The sequence below is a fragment of the Phoenix dactylifera genome, unplaced genomic scaffold, assembly GCF_009389715.1.
Source record: "Phoenix dactylifera cultivar Barhee BC4 unplaced genomic scaffold, palm_55x_up_171113_PBpolish2nd_filt_p 000774F, whole genome shotgun sequence".
NCBI lineage: Eukaryota > Viridiplantae > Streptophyta > Magnoliopsida > Arecales > Arecaceae > Phoenix > Phoenix dactylifera.
Window position 1 is genome coordinate 94,717 of NW_024068145.1, and position 19,464 is coordinate 114,180.

The window sequence follows — 19,464 nt, forward strand, 5'->3', positions numbered from 1 at the left end:
TTGCCTTCCATAATTGATTAAACACGATAAGAAAAAAATTGGATAGCCACAGTTATGGAGTTTAAATGGAACTAAATGCTTTGTCTCACCTAACCTAACTCTCATGTATGATGCTAAAAATCAAATCTAAACTCCTTCCAAATAGATTATTTGGAAGGTAGTAGCTTTATTAGACATACCGATATCCAATTCATATTGTGTTGCGCCCTACATATGAGGACTCATGCGGCATGTGTTTAGTCCCACATTAGTTATTCGCAAGGTAGATCTTAGGCATTTATACAGAATTAAGAAATACAAATAATACATTCCGACTAGTTTTTTTTTAGGTGAGATCCTGAGTTATTACAAATGGTATCAGAACGGACCTAATCCATAACCTATATGGATTAAAAACACAGCAGCACGAATTTATTGGGGTTGACCACAGGCCAATCGTAGTACTTGTGATGAGATTTGAATTTTTAGCCTGACCAGAATGTCACGACTTAAATGGGAGGAGTATACGAGTCTCCGTATGGGCGTGTATTTAGTCCCACGTCAGTTATTCGCTGGGTAGATCTTAGTACTTATACAAAATCAAGAAATCCAAATAATATCTTCCGGTTAGTTTTTTTTTGGATAAGGTCCCGAGTTGTTATACTATATATATATATATATATATACCATTGTTGGAGCTGAAGGATGAGTTTTCGGCCCTTGGTGAGTACGTTTTTTAAATTATTACCAAATTGTTTGGATATGACAAGGAGATGTTTTGGATTAGATTGTGAGATTGAAAGTTTGAATGGGGAGAAAGAAATTGTATGCCAACTAAAAAGGAGGAATTCTTTCCGGAGAGAGAGAAAGATCTTGGTCATAAGATACCAAATATGATCTAGAGGAGGTTTAAGGAGGTGAAATTTTTGAAGATTTTCTCACTTATCTAGTCATTCAGAAGTCTTTGCAGGGAGTTGGTGGATTTAATTTGTTCATGGTCACTTTACTCAATAGTAACTCCTCAGAGATTGGGTGAGGTTGTATGTCCAATTGTTGAGTACCAAGAAGAAGAGTTTGTTCATGGTCATCAATTAACGGGGCTTTGGCTGCCAGTCACTCTCCTAGAAGTTCCATGTTCATTCTGTGTATGTGCGTGCGTGCGTGCGTGTGTGTGTGTGTGTGTGAGAGAGAGAGAGAGAGAGAGAGAGAAATTAAGAAGGTCCATGACTAGGTGCACAAGATTTGCGCTGAGGTCAAAAAAACAGACCCAGCTATATATATGAGTGCATTTCAGACGGCTCCATGAGGTTTTATGGTGTCTCGAGGGTATCAATGTAACAAGAAGACATTTGCGTCAAGTCAATGGTCGACTTGCTCCACTCAAACTGTCCACTATGGCGTGCCTTGGAGCTGTTCATTTCTTGTACTTCATGACATATTTGTTTGCATGTTGTCTAATCAATTCAGGATATAGATAAGTTGTCATCTTCATTAGTTGTTTTGGCATGGATCTTTTCAAATAAAACACTTGGAGGGAAGATAAAGAACCGAAGTCGTTCATAAAGCCTTTGCTCCCCCGAAAGAATCATACTATACGAGTACAACTGCAACTAAAAAAATCAAAAAACAGTACATCTCGGAGAGCACTAGGCAACTCCATCTTACCCATCCATAGTTGTCCCCCAGAATGATTGGCAACAAAAAAAGCCACCCAACCGTTCGTCCCATTGGCCTCACGGAAAGTATGCTTCGCCTAAATGGCCATCCCATATCGGACCATGGCCCGGATATCTTTCAACAACGGATGATAATCGCCAATCCTCCCTGAAGACCGCTGAACCACCCAATGATCGTCGCAGAGTCGCCCTCTAAGATCACCATCCTCACCTGCAGAGCATGCCGCACATAGCACAAAGCAGACCATGCCGCTCTCAACTTTGCCCCAGGCACCGAAGTGCCAAACAGCTGGCAGCCCCCAGCAGCAACCACCTTGGAGTCCGGGCCTCTAATCACAAAGCCCGCACCCCCCCTCGCACCGTCCTGCAGAACGCAACCATCGTAGTTGACCTTGAGAAAACTCGGAGGTGGAGGCTCCCAGGTGAAAAACACTGTACGAGGCATTCTACGTAGAGCCCTAAATATTCCGAGTTATCAAAAGCCTATCTGAAAGGTCCGCCTGACAGATCTCCACTGTTAGCAGCCTCGCCCTCTCCATCACCACCCTCGGAGAGGGGCTCGACTCCCCGAACGTCCATAAGTTCCCCGCAAGCCATATTTGGTAGGCAATATAGGTCGTCCTCACCGCCTCCGGTCTAAACTGCGGGGCTCCCACCAGACGTCCCAGTGCCTTCAGAAAGGATGCCACATGACACCATAGCTCCAAGGAAAATCCTGCTCTACTCGAGATCTTCCTAGCCTGGTGGCACCGGAAAACAGCATGACGAATTAATAGACAAAGCAGCATGGGACAACACCATTGCGAAGTGTTTTTTTTTTTTTTTTTGATGAAGGACAATACCATTGCAAAGTTAACTAGGTCAATGTAAAGTGATCAGGGCCAGCTCAAGATTCCCAACATGGTTCGTGCAATTAGAAAACGACTTACAGTGGATCCAACTAAGCTCAAATTTGAGAACACTAAAGAGGAAAAGTAACGCAAAAATCGTACTTTCCCTTGGAATAAAACAATTTTAGCAGATGTTTAAGCTCATTATTATCAGCTAATTAATCTCCCATCACCCAAAGGTGACCTTTTAGTAGGACCCCAGCACTAACTCATTAAAGGAGATCCGGTAAATAAGCACCATTAAAGGAACAAGTGCTTCGCATCCAGCCACACTTCTAGATTCCTAAACTTCTGTACAAGTATAGTCAAATAGACGATACTTTCTGCTGTCGCCATCTCAACAAAGATGTTCCTTAGGATTATGCTATGCCATACATATTGGTTATCACTCAAATCTATAATCCAAACACAGAAGCTCAGGAAGAGCTCTCGAAGCTTAAAAGCACTCCCTAACAAGTAGCTAGGAAGGCCAGAAAACCAAAAGCTCCAAGTGAGCAATAGCTTCGGCCAGCTCCCAACCAACTTAGGACTTGGAAGCAATCTTCCGTGCACGTTACAGCCACCTTCTCTGTTACTTATACTCGTAGAAATAGAATGAATCAGTCCAAGCACAAGCTTAATTAGCTTTATATCGAATTTCCATGGAAAGAGCAACTAATCGATAATTAGATCAACTACAACTTTAAGAAAGCATATGCTTCCGTTCCCACCTATATCCTTTCCTTCCATGACTAATGCCCCTTCAGAAGTCTCAACTTCTCCGACCATGGGAAACTGCGTTGCGCTCCCCACCACCTCCTTGGAAACGAGGTTTCTGCCCGTTGAGTCTTCTTCCTTCAAGCTGCCCTCTCCACCACCATCTTGGCCATCAGGTAAAAAATTAAACCTAGCCATGATAAGCTTATATATAGCTGCACTGCATGCATTTGGTTTGCAAGCTATCTTCGATCATCGTTGTTTCCTTCTTTCGTAATACGATTGGAATTTGGATTGCTTCAGGTGGCGGATTTGGCAAGGGGATCATAGATCTTGGAGGCCTAGAGGTCTGCCAAGTCTCTACGTTCGCAAAGGTGTGGGCTACTCACGAAGGAGGCCAAGATGACAGTGGTGCTACCGTCTTCGTGCCCTCGCCGATCCCCACCGGCTTCTCTGTTCTAGGCTGCTACGCCCAACCCAACAACCGGCCTCTCTTCGGCTGGGTCCTCGTCGGAAGGGACACGAGCTGTGAAGGAACCCTCGCGAAGCCCGTGGACTACACGCTCCTGTGGAGCAGCGAGTCTTCCAACATTAAGCAAGATGGCAATGGCTACTTCTGGCTACCAGCACCACCCGAAGGCTATAAAGCCGTTGGCCTCCTTGTCACAAACTCGTCGGAGAAGCCATCCCTAGACGAAGTCCGGTGCGTCCGTGCCGACCTCACCGACGCATGCGAGGACGAGGAATTGATATGGGACAAGGATGGATTCGGTGTCAGTGGCCTGAGGCCAGCCGAAAGGGGCATCCAAGCCCTTGGCGTGTGGGTGGGAACGTTCAAGGCCCAAGCCAATGGTTCTCCCGGCTCTTCCACCGTAGCTTGTCTGAAGAACAAAGACTCCAACTTCGACTACTCCATGCCCAACCTCGGCCAGATTCAAGCCATAATGCAAGCCTACTCCCCAGTGATCTACTTGCACCCGGATGAGGAGTTTCTCCCCTCCTCGGTAAGCTGGTTCTTCGACAACGGCGCGCTGCTCTACGAGAAAGGGAACCCAAATCCCGCTCCAATCGCATCGAATGGCTCGAACCTCCCCCAGGGAGGCTCGAACGATGGCGCCTACTGGATGGACCTTCCCGCGGACGAAAGCAGACAGAAAGATGAAGTTAAGAAAGGCGATATCCCGAGCTCGAAGGTCTATCTCCATGTCAAGCCGATGCTCGGTGCGACGTTCACAGACATAGCTATATGGATCTTTTATCCCTTCAATGGGCCTGCAAAGGCTAAGGTGGGGCCAATCAACCTCTCATTAGGGAGGATAGGCGAGCATGTGAGTGATTGGGAGCATGTTACCTTGAGGGTGAGCAATTTTAGTGGGGAACTATGGAGGGTCTACTTCTCGGAGCACAGCGCTGGAACTTGGGTGGAGGCCTCACAGCTAGAGTTCGAAGGAGGGAACAAGCCTGTGGTCTATTCTTCGCTGCATGGCCATGCTAATTATTCAAAGGCAGGACTAGTCCTAGAAGGGAATTCTACGTCTGGGATTGGTATAAGGAATGACACTGCGAAAGGGAAGAATAGGATGGACACTGGGGAGAGGTTTGAGGTGGTGGCGGCGGAATACATGGGGTCCGCGGTCACGGAGCCGCCATGGCTAAACTACGAGCGGGAGTGGGGTCCGAAGATCACCTACGACGTTGCGAAGGAGATCAACAAGGTGGCGAAGCTGCTACCTGGGAAGCTCAAGGCTGCACTGAGGAAGATGGTCGAGAGACTCCCTGATGAAGTGCTAGGGGAGGAAGGGCCTACAGGACCAAAGATGAAGAGCAATTGGTACACGGATGAACGTTAATTAGGATTTCTACTGCGTACTTTGATATATATCATTGCTGTTATAATTATCTCGATCGTCATTGTTTATCTTTATTGGGTTGGGGACTGTAAGGATGTATCATGCATGGAATATGTAGATATTTATGGGTTTCTAATGAAACAAAAACAAATTAATTAAGCTTCGATAATAATACTTGGGGAAGAACCTTACTCCCTCATTTACTCCAAAAACAAAAAAACAAAAAGAAGCTAAAATTGATGCTGCTGGCGTGTCTGACACTTCAATTATTTGACTAGACTTCCACATTTAAACCTACGTACTCGATAAGAAAGTTGGTTCTGAGAGTACTGATTTGTGCATATGCTTTCTTAAAAAATAAGCATCAATATGAGTGAAAATTAACAAAGCCTCGTAGGGTATTAGAGAAAAAAATGTCAAACAAAAGATAGCGAACAGCACACAGAAATAGGCACAATTGTATGAATGATGTAAATTATATGACAAAAGAGTGGAATGGTTATGAAAGAGGAGAGACACTGCCGATATAATTAGGAAGAGGTCATAGCTGTTATGAAGCAGAATGGATGGAAATAGAAAGGAGAGGATAGATTAAGATGCATAGCCGAGGGAAGGAAGAAACAAACTATAAAGTGATTTCTATTTGCACTGCAGAAGATGTTATTTTAGGCTCGTTTGTATGGGTGGCTCAAGCTTTACAGTTGGTTGTGGCTTAAGTTGGCTCCATAGGGAAACTCCTATGTACAGAGCTTCTATGGAAACAGAGCACAACTTTAACCATCCTAAGTAGGTGGCAGAAGCAAGAGTCCGTAATAATTAATTGAACCTCTACCCAATTCTACCTATCTCATGTTACCAATTTTTGGTTCCAAGAGTGGGATGGTGAGCATATTCTCACCCGAAAGGCAATCAAATGGACAAAAAGTAGTGTTTTAATTTGGCACATAACCTCAATGAATAGAGAGGCCTTTGGCATTTATCCTAGAAAATGTCTAACCATTGATATCTATCTCTCGGATGCTTGCAAGAATTGGAAGAAATGAATTTAAACCCGTATTGATGAATTCTCGCATTGCTTACATCATTTGCAGGAAGAAATCTTTGTGTTTGCATGGAGATCATTTGGAACATAAAAGCCATAGACGTCTCGAGAGGACAAAGCTACAAAGAAAATTTCTAAATTATCCTCGAGCTAAAGAATTCATCAACAAATAGGTTAAAATTTTTTTGGGAGTACCATTTCGCAAATGGAAGAAGCACAACTTTACCCAGTATATGATTCCATTTTAGATGTACTCTATCTTGATACTGCTTTGGCAGGAGGACAGAGAAAATCTTCATCATAGTTGTTTCAATATCTTTTAAAAACAAAAAAAATCAAAAGCTGCAATTAGTGGAGACGATTTGTTTGATGATGACTTGATCAACTCTACAACTATCAAATTTCTTCATGCAAAATAAAAACTATTTATTTTGAAGCTATTTTGTTAGTATCTTTTTAAAACGAGCCAATCCTAATGGCTCGATCAACCAAATAAATAGAATTGTATCCATAGTTCATGCACCCACCAAAATTTTAAATAACAACATCATGACTATTATAGAAGCAGCCATAATGGGTTCCTCAACCCCCTATTATACTTGCCAAATCATATAAGGTCGATATCATCAAGCAAAAGAGAAAAATTAGAGCAAAGAAGGTCCTAAATTATGTCAGACCACAAGAGAAGTATTAGACCACCGATAAAAGGACTATAGGGTCGCCAATTTTCCATCTCGAGCTTACATTCCAGCCCATCAAGTAAGCCAATGTTTCAAAACCTATGTCCTAAAATATTTTATCTGTACATCTCCAACAATTCAGACTTCAAATTATTTTGGATACCGCTCAATTTATCGGGTTCATGTGCCTTATCTCACATCGGACTGGCACGTGCCGGTGCCGCGTGTGCGGGGGCAGACTCGTGAATTCTCGGAAATCGAAGGTTAATGCTTCGAACATCCAGTATACATGTGCCTCCGGAACTAGGGTTTTCCACCTATTCGTGGCCGCCTTCCAACTCTCGAGCCCCATACCGCCTCGGCGCTTCCTCGCTACCAGAGAGGTTGGTAGATCGTTCTGAACCCTAATAAACCCTCTTTTTTGTTCTCAAAACACAATCTTTTGGTCGCTGTGATTCGGAATATCTCTCGTTTTTTCTCATATTGATTTCTAGTTTATTTGAGATTAATTTGATACTTTAGTTGCTTTTTTTTTTTAACTGCTCAGTCGATCTGGAGGTATAGTGTTTAATGCTCTGTTGTTTGTATGGATCTATAGATTATCTTACAGTACGATTTATGAATTTTCCCCAAATATGTTTTGTTTTGTTTTGTTTTGGTCGGTGTGTGTTTTTTTTCTTGGTGGGGGGGGGGGGGGGGTTTGATCGGATTGCTTATATAATGATTGGTTAATTACTTGCTTACGAGTTAGGGATTGTTTCAAGGCTAGAAATCAATTGGCTCCATGGTAGATACCGATTATATATTAAAGTTCTGCTCTTTGCTTAATTTGGATCGACCTGTGTGATAGCCCAATTTGTATCTTTGTGTCGATGATTGTAGATTCCCTGCTAGTATTTCGAGTATAGACAGATCGATGCTTGAAGGATTTATTATTGCAGATTTGGCCTTTCTCCGGGTCTCTGCTTTATCAGAAATTTCTGATTTTCTTCTCAGCTAGAAAGAAAGTTTTTTTCCAAAAAAACGTCATCAAAAGTTAATAGGTTCATCCTATTTGACTTAGGATTTTCCAACTACTTTAGATTCTGGCCTACTTTTCCTTTTTAACTAATTGCTTGCTAGTGGGTATGTAATATGCTATTCAGCCAATCAGTGTTTTTCTAAAACAAAAACTTGGTGGATCAAGTCATTGCTTGACTACATGAATGATCAACATGGTTCACCTTATGCAATACAATTTAAACTTTCTACCTCCCTTTTCTATCTTGAGTGTCTTGGTTGATCCAAGGATAAATTTACTTCTGTAAAGAGTTGTTGCAAACATTGTAGGTAGTAGCTTTTTTTCAGGCTGAAAATCTCACCTATAAAGGGGCTAATGCAGGGAACTGCTTGCTATGAAATGAATTTTAGCTTCAAGAATTACTATTTCACCATATCTATAGGTATTTATATGTTAAAAAAATGATCAGGTTATTTTCTGTAGCAAAGTTAATTTTGGTTTCATGCATGTCTATATATTCATGATGCGGCATGCGTTCTTTTTATGGATGAAATTTGATAATAGTAGTGCCTGACAATTAAAATTTAATGTAATAGGAAACAATCTGTTGTCATGCAATTTTTATGTGGAGAGCTTTTGGTTACCGTCATATATAATTTCCGACTTAGTATGCTTTTCCATGATTTTTTCATTGGCTTTCAATTTTCTTTTAGATTGGTCAGATCAATTTAAACCATCCTCCTGCAATTCTCTGAACTCTGAGTAACATTGTATGTACTGCTTCTTGGATCCACATTTACTACATCTGCATTCTTTGATTGTAGCCATCAAGTCCTAATGTCCTGATGTTTTGTTAACCAAAAGTACATGTGCCACTCAGATTTGCTTTTGTCTTTCTCCCCCTTCTTGGTGTCTTTTGTTTTATATTTTTTTTGAGTTGTGTGCATTGGTTTCACCGTGATGTATTTATGTTATTTGATATTTATATCTAGAACTGTTTAATGATTGCCGACCTTGTCTAGTCAAAGGTTTTCTAGTGTTGCAAACGCTTTTGTAGTGTCTACTGTTTGTGGTCCCAAGCATTTTCTGCCCAACAAAATGTGACCAGACTTTAAGCAGGGACAAGTTGTCTAAACTAAGAGCTACAATTTTAGAATTTTCCGGCATTCAGAAGTTTGCTTTATATCTCTTAATAATTGGACAGTCTCTGGAGAGAAGTGAGGGTAGGTGTGAATAATTCTGAATGCAACATTTACTAATATTTCTTTGTAAGAATTGAAACATGGCTTTTGACAATTAACATGTTTTAGAACATTGTATAGTTTTTCAGGAGAATAGGATAGAGATTCAATATTTCTTTTTTTGCAGCCCCATCTGTTGTTGCTTCGTTGTTTCTATCTTAGATACTGTTAATATTTACAGTCTTTATTTTAGAATTACTAGATGGTATTGGGTGCAAAATGGTCTAAAGCATTCTCCAAAATGATCAAGTATGTAAGAAAATTGTAATGCGCATTATAACAATGGTCTAATAATTTTGATATTGCAATGCTTGCTTTTCAAGATATTTAAACCATTTAGATTGACTACGGGTGCAAGTAGAATTTGCATTTAGAATCACATTAAGTATAGAAAATTGTAGTTAAGACAATTTAGACATGCTGGATAAATCATATGCCATGCTTCTGTAGTCAGTAAGCGAAGTCCAGCCATGTATTTGCCTATAAATGCGCACGAACATGCATGATATTTGTCTGCTGCAGAAGGCCACTGAATATTAGTGCTCATGCCAATATCACCAGATCTGATAGTGCATTGCCGCCTGCTATGTTTTCGTAATGACCCATTTGTATTACTTGTTATTCTATTTCTTTCTAGCTTTCGTGAACATATTTCTGTCACTGTAAATTATTTCACTAAACTTCGTGTTCAGATCAGCTCAGCTCCCCTCTTTCTTTAATTTATTCTCATCATTGGATTCCATTTCTCATTTTTTTTTAATATATCACATTTGAAAATTTTTATCTGCTATAATTATATTTGATTGTGTTACATGTTACCTGTGTGTATGCAGCATGGATACTCAAGTTAAGCTTGCTGTTGTGGTTAAAGTGATGGGCCGGACCGGATCAAGAGGTCAGGTGACCCAGGTCAGGGTTAAGTTTTTGGACGATCAAAATAGACTTATCATGAGGAACGTGAAGGGCCCAGTTAGGGAAGGTGATGTCCTTACCCTTCTCGAGTCCGAAAGGGAAGCTAGGAGGCTGCGCTGATGGTACTGCATGGTCTGATCATGCCTACATTTATGGGATGTTTCTAAAATGGGGCATCTTGTTGCCTTTTATTATGTTTTCCATTTAGTACTAGCACTGGTTTTTGGATTTTGCCTGTCGCTACAAAGCCAAAGTGCAACATGGTTCGTTTGTTTCTTGTTTTGAATTTATCTTAGTTTTTGCTCTTATGAAGGTTTCTGAAACTAGACCCTGTGCTACAAAAATGTTATGTTTCCTATTTGTGCGACAAATCACAGGCTTCAATTTATGAATTTGTTGGGAGACAGATCAACGACTTCGCAAATGTTTCTTAGGCCAAGATGTGTCGCTGCCCTCTCTAGTCAAAATTATTTGATGCTCTGTAATTGGGATCTTGCTGTTATATTTTGGCATTGAACAACTGCACTTTAGGCCGGTATCATCCCTGGCCATCTTCAGGTTGTGTTTAGAGTAATATTGTTGAAGTGCCTGAGAAATGCTTATGACACGGTTGATTTTGATCCCTGATGCTACCAGCTGCAGTTCCATCATGGAGAATCTCACGGCATACATGGTTTACAGGAATAAGATATAATGTAAGTAGAAATCAGAGTAGAATGCGAAGCAACAATATGGAATTGAAATTTGATATGCTTGTTCTAGTGTTTGGACCTGGTACAGAAATGCATGAGACTCGGCAGGAAACTGAGTCAATAAAAACCCCTTCGCTGACTCTGTAGAAAAGTCCTCCCTTGGGGGCTTGGTTCCTAATAGCATCATCTGTGAGTTCTTCCTTCATCCTCACACTCTTAGGGCTTTACATGTCTGAATGCAGTTTCTCCTCTGGCTTGAATGCCTTCCTACAGTGCCTGTAAATTTTGAGTAAGAGCAAATGTTGATACCTTTCCAGCTTTGAATTCTCAAACTGGACATACGGGTGGCGTCTCTCAGGTTAAGCTCTAATACTTTTTGGTGGTGGCATCTCAAATTTGTAAAACGAAGAAAGCGTCTATCAATTCGATGCACGCATCGGGTTTGTATGACAACGAATTAATCCCATTGCTAATTTGAACTTGGAATGCTTCCTTCTGAGCTCAGGTGGACTCTATTTATGACTGAAATCAGGAGTTAATTCACTTAATTTGTTCTTTGTACCATACTAATTTTCCGAGGCGTCGATTTACAGTAAATCTTGTGCATTGACTGAAAATTGATCTAATTCGATGACAAGATGGTTCTACTCTCTGGTCCTGAGTGAGTGAACTAAATCTAGAACTCGAATATTCCTGAACTCTGCATGAGGATTTTCATATGGATCGCTTTTCGTTACTTTTTTTTTTTTTATAGGCATTTATGGCAGTTTATCCTGCTTTAGGAACCGAGAAAAAGTGCGTTGATCCTGTTATTTCTTTTATTTTACGCAATTAAAAAAATTAAATAATATTGTAACGGATTGATGATGAAGCCATGTTATTGGATCAACGTTTGGACAGAGAGCATTTCCTCCAACGCCCAACTAAGATCAGGTCCGCTAAAAGAGCGGCAGCTCCCGCTGTGCGGATGAGAGGCAGAGCAACGCAATTATAAGGCGAGACGAGAGTACTCCAAGCTCTCCCCCATGGCTCTCTCCTCCTCCTCCTTCTCACCCACCTCTCCCTCCTCTCATCCCGGCTCTCGTCCAGTTTCCTGTCCTCGCTTCACTACCGCGCGCCACTTGGCCAGCTTCCACCGCCCTCGGCCTCCTCTTCTCCCCGCCAGCGCAATCGCTTCTCTCCGCGCTCTCTCGAATCCTTTCTCCGTTTCGCGCGCCGTTTCTCGCAGCAAAGCCCATGCTGGCGGACGCCAGACGCGCTTCTCTATCAAGGTACCCCGCATTCGCCCTCGAACATTCAAATTTCTAGCATGTACTCGATTCTCGGGTCATGCTCTTACTTGGTTGGATGATCGATGAACGGATTATTACTTTGCCGCATGCTGAATAGATGTTCCAACTTGCAATTATTGTTAGTCTTTTTATGTTTTTCCCCGAGAAGAATCAGGATACAACTACCAATTATTGTTAGTGACACATAAAAAAAAGGGAAGAAAGTAATGAAATTAGTTATATAAACTTTTTGTTAAAAGAATTCCTATAATGGAAGAAGAAAGCTCAAATTAACTTGGTATCGTGGTCAGGCGTGTTCTCAAGCTAGTGCTGCTGGGTCTAATCCATTGTCAGAAAAAATTTCAGAATTGAGAGATTCATGTTGGAGGTTTTTAAGGCCTCATACCATCCGTGGGACTGCTTTGGGTTCCATGTAAGTAATTAAAATCTTGGCTGAGCTAATATCGTTTAATCATTGATTTCTTTAACATCATTCTTGCTTGCAGCTCTTTCTAGTTCTGATTGTTGTACCCTTCTCTCCTGTACATCTTTGCTTGATGACAGAGCTTTGGTTGCAAGAGCTCTGGTAGAGAGCCCGGAGCTGATAAATTGGCGGTTGACATTCAAAGCATTCTACGGACTTATAGCACTTATCTGCGGCAATGGTTATATTGTTGGAATCAATCAGATTTATGATATTGGAATAGACAAGTATGTTGAACTATATTCGTGCATTTTACCTTATGTGCATAAGTGCTGTTCAACTCCATATATGTGTCGTACTCTTCGTAAGTCAAAGAACTCGCATGAGATCTTCTGTTTTGACCTTATGCTGCTTTAGCAAATACCTTCTGTTTCTCCTATGCGCTTCCTGAAAGCCCTCAATTGATGCAACCATCTATATTTATCCATATATGCATGCTTATCATGTTCTTGCTGTTACAGGGTGAACAAGCCATATTTGCCTATAGCTGCAGGGGACCTCTCAGTTGAGTCAGCGTGGTTTTTGGTGTTATTTTTTGCAGCTGCTGGCCTCCTGATCGTCGGATGGAACTTTGGGTCATTCATTTCTTCTCTATACTCTCTGGGACTTTTCCTTGGCACTATATATTCTGTTCCTCCATTTAGATTAAAGAGATATCCTGTTGTGGCATTTCTTATTATTGCCACGGTATGCTTTGCAATTCATTTTTCTCTTGTTTCCTCCTGAATGTATGCTTACTCTTATTCATTCTAAAGTTCTGAGTGCAACAAAGCTGCAGTCAATTTTTTTAACATGATCAAAGAATGATACTGGATGAACAAGTGTTGGGGTGAATGCAAATGGATGAAATAATCAGTTAGTGAGCAAATAGTGAAACAGTTTTTTACAACAGATACATCCGACACAAGGATGTATACAACTGTGCATGTGTACCATGCAATCTGTACAGTTGGTATCTATAGCTCCTGATATGGTGGAGTGTGGATTGACAGTTTTGCATCATTGGTTCTAAAACCACAATGCCTTGTGAATCTGCAAGCTACTTGATGACTTTTCCCCCTAAAAGCAATATTAGAAATGGTGTTATGCTGGGTTTTTGCTACTTACTTTTTGTAGATGCATATTGTTGGATTTCCATCATTGTCTATTCTATCTTTTTGTCTCTTTTTTGCTTTTCTAATGTTTATCTGAACCTGTTCTAATTTGAATTACTGGAATTTTTAAAATCTTTCTTTCTTAGTTACTTGATTTTAATAAAACCTTTTAGCATATCACTTTTTTTTCAAACTTGCGTAGCTTTTGTCTTACATCAAGTGGTTTTTATCCATTTTTAACCTCATAAATGCGACAAGTGATAAAAACAGCAGAACCATTTGAGAAATTTGCAATGTAATATGCATGAAAAATTATTTAGCCCTTTATTTTGATTCATGAATTGGTAAAATTGAAATTATATGAGAGAATTCTTGGACGAAGTACAAAAGAAATGCCATTCCACTTCCTTATGGATGTATTTGCCTGTTATATTCTAATAATTTGTTTTTTAGGATTTGACTTGATTTATTAGTATCACCTGAACAATGCTTATCCTGATCATTTTTTTCCGTATTTTTGCTAATCATGTTTTCATAGGTACGTGGTTTTCTTCTGAATTTTGGTGTATATTATGCTACTAGAGCTGCATTGGGTCTTACATTCAAATGGAGGTAAAAATCTGTTCGTTGTTTCGAAATATTGCTAGGTAACCTATATTATAAGTTCAAATTTAAATGTATAACATACTCAAATTAATACCCATATATTATCAAACAAACAAGTAAAAGTTGCTTGTGCATCTCACTGCAGATGCATCTAGAGATCATGGTGATGTCTAACTCCATGTAATGTCTTTCTATCTGCAGCTCACCTGTTGCTTTCATCACAACCTTTGTCACGGTATTTGCTTTGGTTATTGCTATAACCAAAGATCTTCCAGATGTCGAGGGGGACCGCAAGTGAGTCACTTGGAATGCCCTGTAGTCGTGGATTGCATGAGATGCCTGCTTGTTCATGTCATTTTGCAGCTGTGTTGCATTTCTGCCCTCATAAATTTCTCAAAGTCCAGTCTTGTTATCAAATTGATAAAGCAACCATTTTCCTGTTTTAGAATAGTTCTCTTGCAGTGCCTATTAACGGGTCACTTGATAGATCCTTGCCAAATTTTCATTAAGAACAGAAAATTTATATAAAAGTCAGTATTTGGTCTTTGTCCTGCTTGACTTATGTGGCAGTGACAGATATTAGCATAATAGCCTATTACAGATATACATGCATTAGATATGTTTGTTATGTTGTCGTTGTTGAATTCTTTTATTTATCTACTTTTTCATCATTTGATATGCATTATGCTTGTATATTCATGTGCACCTAGTGTGGGCACATGCTCTTTAGGCTTGCATACCATTATTGTAAATGTTGCCTGCATGTCCCAGTAAGTTCTTACTTCTTGGTCCTTAACCTTAAATTTCAAGTTTTTTCCTTGATAACAGATGCTGTTGCCTGCTTGATTGTTCATGTTTTCATGCTTCTTTCTCCCCATCTTATTTTTTTATAATATCTTTAGTGTCCGCACCTTGAATCTTCCTGATTAATTCTTTCGTGATATAGAGTAAAATCCTGTTTTTGCCTTTTGGATTGTCATTTCATCTTTTATAGTGCAGAATGTGGTGCCATGAATCCATTATATTTATTAAGCTAGGTGATTTTGGTTTATTGATTGAGCTTAAATGCAATTGAAAGCTTTGTCTTTGATTATGCTGGGCGAGACAAAGATCTGTTGCATGCTTAGAAAATACCATCTCAACTCATCAACCTAAATTGGTTGGAAGCCAACCACATCTAACATTCACCCATGTGGACAAGTTATTTTCTAGAACAAAATACCATTGCACTCCCAATAATTTAGGCTTCCTGCAACTTAAAATGCCACATGTGGCATACCAGGTAGACGGTGCTTCAGCAATATTTCCGTATTTCTTTCTTTTGATTATAAACAATCAAGAATTCAAGATACTGTCTGTTGTATATTGAATATTTGTACCATGCAATTTTATGTTTGCTGTGGTTGTATATACTTTAAGTGTTTTTTTTTTCTGGCTTCATGCTTTTCATTCTTCTTGTAGATTTCAAATATCAACCTTGGCAACAAGGCTTGGAGTCAGAAATATTGCATTTCTTGGTTCTGGGCTTTTGCTGGCAAATTATCTGGGTGCTATTCTTGTAGCAATTTATATGCCTCAGGTGAACATATTTATTTTTGAACCCTTTATTGTGGGTTCTGATTTCTCCTTGATCTATTTAATTGTTCTAGTACCTAATATCGGGATGGTTTTTCTTCAAGTGGTCTAGAATCTGGGAGTTTTTGTCCATGTAAGAGTAATAGATGACAAAGTTAACATAAGAAGTGATTTCCTCGGTTGTCAATTTTTTTATTGGATCAGGTCCAGTGCTTGAAGCTGAACACTTTGTGATATTTTATTCTGGAGATATGCAAACTGAATTATACAACCATCCCTTTTCAAAATCATGGCTTGAAAGCTGTCCTTTTGCATTGCAGATTTTCAGGCGCAGCATCATGGTGCCGGCGCACGCTATCTTTGCATTAGGGTTGATTCTCCAGGTCTTTTCTTGAATGTTTTATTAACTTTAGTGCATACATACATTACATATATATTTCCCTGAGTAGTGCCTCACTATGCCCCAGGATCTGCATGATTTGCTTCCTGCGACTTTTTCTATTTAGTGCATACATTGTATGAGAGTTGATGTAGTGAAGTGGCGAGGGCAATAATCAACAGTGCTAATTTTTCTTATTGCTTTTCCATGAGTAAAGAACAAATTTCTTCTTTTTTCTCATCCAAGACAAAAAGGCTTATATATTAATATTTGAAATTATTTGATCAAAAATTAATTTAGGAATGGCAAAAGAGATTCTTAAAATTAAAAAGGATTGCTGCTAATTAAAATTTTCATGCTATTTTTTTGTTGGTAACCAGCATACTAGCAAGAAATGATGAACTATATTAATGCCAAATGAGAAACATAATAATATGTATAGAAAGTACAAATCCTTCAGAATTAATGCTTTTGCAACCTTATCAATCTGCAAAAACAAATATCTGCACAAAGTGGATCCAACAATCGAAACAACAAAAAACCCTTTGAAAAAAAAGTTCTGAAGCTTATGCTGGAGATCATCCGTGGATGTAATGATTGCAACACTGTTTTTGCTACTTACAACCACATTAAGTAATAACAGAATTACTTGGTTCTTGTCATGGCCAATGCTCCCATGATGCACACTGTAAATTATTCATGTTGAAACCACAGCAACCCCTACTTATGAAAAATCAGCATACATCCTGATAACTCACATGGCATTTGTATATGCTCAAGGGTATCCTTCTTTTATTAAATAACAGTTGGCAATCTTTTAATGGACTAACTTTATTTTTCTTGGTGCATATGGTTTCAGGCATGGGTTCTGGAACAAGCGAAGTATACAAAGGTACAGTTTTTTTTTTTTTTCCATGATAGGTGCATTTTCTCAGTTACCTATATATGCTGTGTTTTATGAAGAATTGGAATAATGGTATTATTTATGTGTGACTGTGATGTTATTTATGTGGGACTGCATTAGGGATTAACATTTTAATGCATCACAAGAAGTGCAAATATCTCGATTTTACCTATAAATTCAGTAGAAGAGAAGCATGGTAAAGCATGCTAAGATCTCTCTCTCTCTCTCTCTCTCTCTCTCTCTCCCTCTCTTTCATTAGCTAAATAAATTGCTAGCAGAAAGAAAGAACATAAAGGTCAGTAGTTATTGGCAACTGATTCCCATCTTGCATCAGTGGAGAAGCAACAGTAGTCGCTAAGAAAAGAGTTTTTTTTTTTTTAATTTCCCCTTCAGACCCTAGAAAGTGATCTTTTGATGGACAGAGAAATGACAGGTAATCTCCAACTTCATATGGTTTTCACCACTTGATGGAGATTCCCAGATTGAATCCTTGTCATTTGATGTCTTGTTTCTCCCAGTGTTTTTCCTGTAGAAGATATAAGACTATACAAAATTAGTTATTTTAATGGGATAGTGATACTGCAGCATTAAACTCTTCCATTTGAGCTGTGCTATTCAGAAGGCATGTGATTTTTTTGTCCAAGCATAACCAACAAAAAAAATGAAGTCCTGTAATTTACAAACACTCCTTAAGCGGGCCTTTATACTCTAGAAGACTTCTTCTTTTTTTTTTTTAAATTTTCTTGACTGTAATCCGTGTTATAAAATCTGATTTGGGCCATGAAATCTTTTATCAATATTATTTACGTACTGTAGGTTGAAGTGAAAGATCTGAAAAGCATGAGTATAGGATCAATATGTATCTGACTTTTTTCTTTTGAAAATTTGAAGGATATGAGAATCCAAATTCTGATCACATATTTCCTATATTCGATCGAACAAATATGTCAGTCCAACAATGCGTAAAATATACTAAGGAAGCCTTCCCAACAAAAGACATACGGGTGTACATGCATGGTTTTTGCCTTTTCTTGGGTTTACTGCTTGTCTAATTACTGGACAAAGTTAGCTGGGTGATGCTCTTGATTGTAAGTGCATACTACATAGTTACCATACACAATTAAATTCCAGATAGTACAATCAAAAACCTAACATATATACCATCATCTCGCCATACGATATAATTCTTTTTTCTGTTTTGCAGGAAGCAATTTCGCAATTCTATCGGTTTATTTGGAACCTCTTCTACGCTGAGTACATTATATTTCCGCTTATATAGCCAAGTAAAAGTTATTTAGTTTATTGTAGGAATTACATTTTCTGCCACATCTGGATACAATGAGCGATTATGAGTTTTGTTTCCCTTGGCAGCTTGAGATTCATCCACACATAGTAGAAGCGCAGTCAAAAACTGATGACCCAAGATCGTTGGCGTAAAACAATCTTTAATGAGCATGGTTCGCTGCTAGGAATGGACCGGGCAAGAGCAGAGGATCTTGTCAAGACATACTTCAACCTAATCACAACTCATTTTTACTTGTTTTATACCTGCTACTTGTGGCTATATTAGTGAAGAGCCTAATAATTTCAAAAACTGCCATATATTGCATGCGCAGGACCGGCTTAACCATTGCTTGGAATGTGTTGGTGGTGCCTAAAGAATGTTACAATTTTCCTAGTTAAGAACCCACAGTTCATTATCTGTTAATTTCTCTTAGCATATATTGATGTTAATCACTTTGCTATGTTAAAATGATTGCTGCCATGGACAATTGAATAGTTCTGTCAAATTGATCAGGCTTTGTATATGTGCGTGTGTGCGTGCGTGCGTGCGTGTGTGTGTGTGTGTGTGTGTGTGTGTGAAAAATGATCAGTCTGTATGGAAAAGATTACAGTGCATTAAGAAAAAATCAACACTAAAAATGTAAAAAATGTGAAACTAAAAGTTAAAGCAATCATTGGAAAGATGATACTGGGAAAAGGGACGAAACTCTAAATTTAGAAGTAGATAATTGTTCTTACTCATTTTTATCATTCCAACAAAAAGGTAACCCAATAAGCAGTTAATTTCCATCATTTAGAAAGAAGCTTAAATATAATTGAAAATTACTGGGTGAGATACAACTCACTGAGGCCAAGGCAGTTTCAGAAATATGGGGTTATTTGATTTCCTCTCTTGTCTAATAGACATTGAACATGCTTTGATCGGTTGCATCAATCCCCTTGCCATGTAGCACGAGAAATTCTTATGGGCATGAACCGATCAACTCTTCCCATTTCTTAGCGGACGGTATGTACATGAACTGCTGTAAATGGACGGTGGATGATTTTTAATCGGACGCAAATAGGTGAGAACTTGAAGCCGCGAAGAGGGAATCCGCGCGACAGTTCTAAATACACCCCCCCTATTGCTCAGGACACCCCCCAAAAATTAAAAAAAAATACCCAAACTAACCTTTAGTGTAATTACCATATTGCCCTTGAAATTTTCTC

At 39.3% G+C, this 19,464-nt stretch overlaps 3 protein-coding genes across 3 annotated transcripts; all 3 read left to right on the forward strand.

Moving 5' to 3' along the window:
- Positions 1 to 3,194: 3,194 nt before the first annotated feature.
- Positions 3,195 to 5,250, forward strand: LOC103717662. Its single transcript, XM_008806138.4, has 2 exons — positions 3,195 to 3,417; positions 3,545 to 5,250. Exons 1-2 carry the CDS (start codon positions 3,240 to 3,242, stop codon positions 5,089 to 5,091), a joined length of 1,725 nt encoding a protein of 574 aa, XP_008804360.2. The 5' UTR covers positions 3,195 to 3,239; the 3' UTR covers positions 5,092 to 5,250.
- Positions 5,251 to 7,088: 1,838 nt separating this feature from the next.
- On the forward strand, positions 7,089 to 10,292 carry LOC120107139 (40S ribosomal protein S28). The gene is made up of 2 exons (XM_039120314.1): positions 7,089 to 7,196; positions 9,888 to 10,292. The coding sequence occupies exon 2, from the start codon at positions 9,889 to 9,891 to the stop codon at positions 10,084 to 10,086; it is 198 nt and encodes a 65-aa protein (XP_038976242.1). The 5' UTR covers positions 7,089 to 7,196; position 9,888; the 3' UTR covers positions 10,087 to 10,292.
- A 1,282-nt stretch (positions 10,293 to 11,574) lies between these two features.
- LOC103717661 (probable homogentisate phytyltransferase 2, chloroplastic) lies at positions 11,575 to 18,718 on the forward strand. Its single transcript, XM_039120313.1, has 11 exons — positions 11,575 to 11,929; positions 12,241 to 12,362; positions 12,494 to 12,640; positions 12,875 to 13,100; positions 14,046 to 14,119; positions 14,315 to 14,407; positions 15,575 to 15,692; positions 16,009 to 16,071; positions 16,927 to 16,959; positions 18,176 to 18,254; positions 18,343 to 18,718. The coding sequence occupies exons 1-10, from the start codon at positions 11,684 to 11,686 to the stop codon at positions 18,248 to 18,250; spliced, it is 1,197 nt and encodes a 398-aa protein (XP_038976241.1). The 5' UTR covers positions 11,575 to 11,683; the 3' UTR covers positions 18,251 to 18,254; positions 18,343 to 18,718.
- Positions 18,719 to 19,464: the final 746 nt, after the last annotated feature.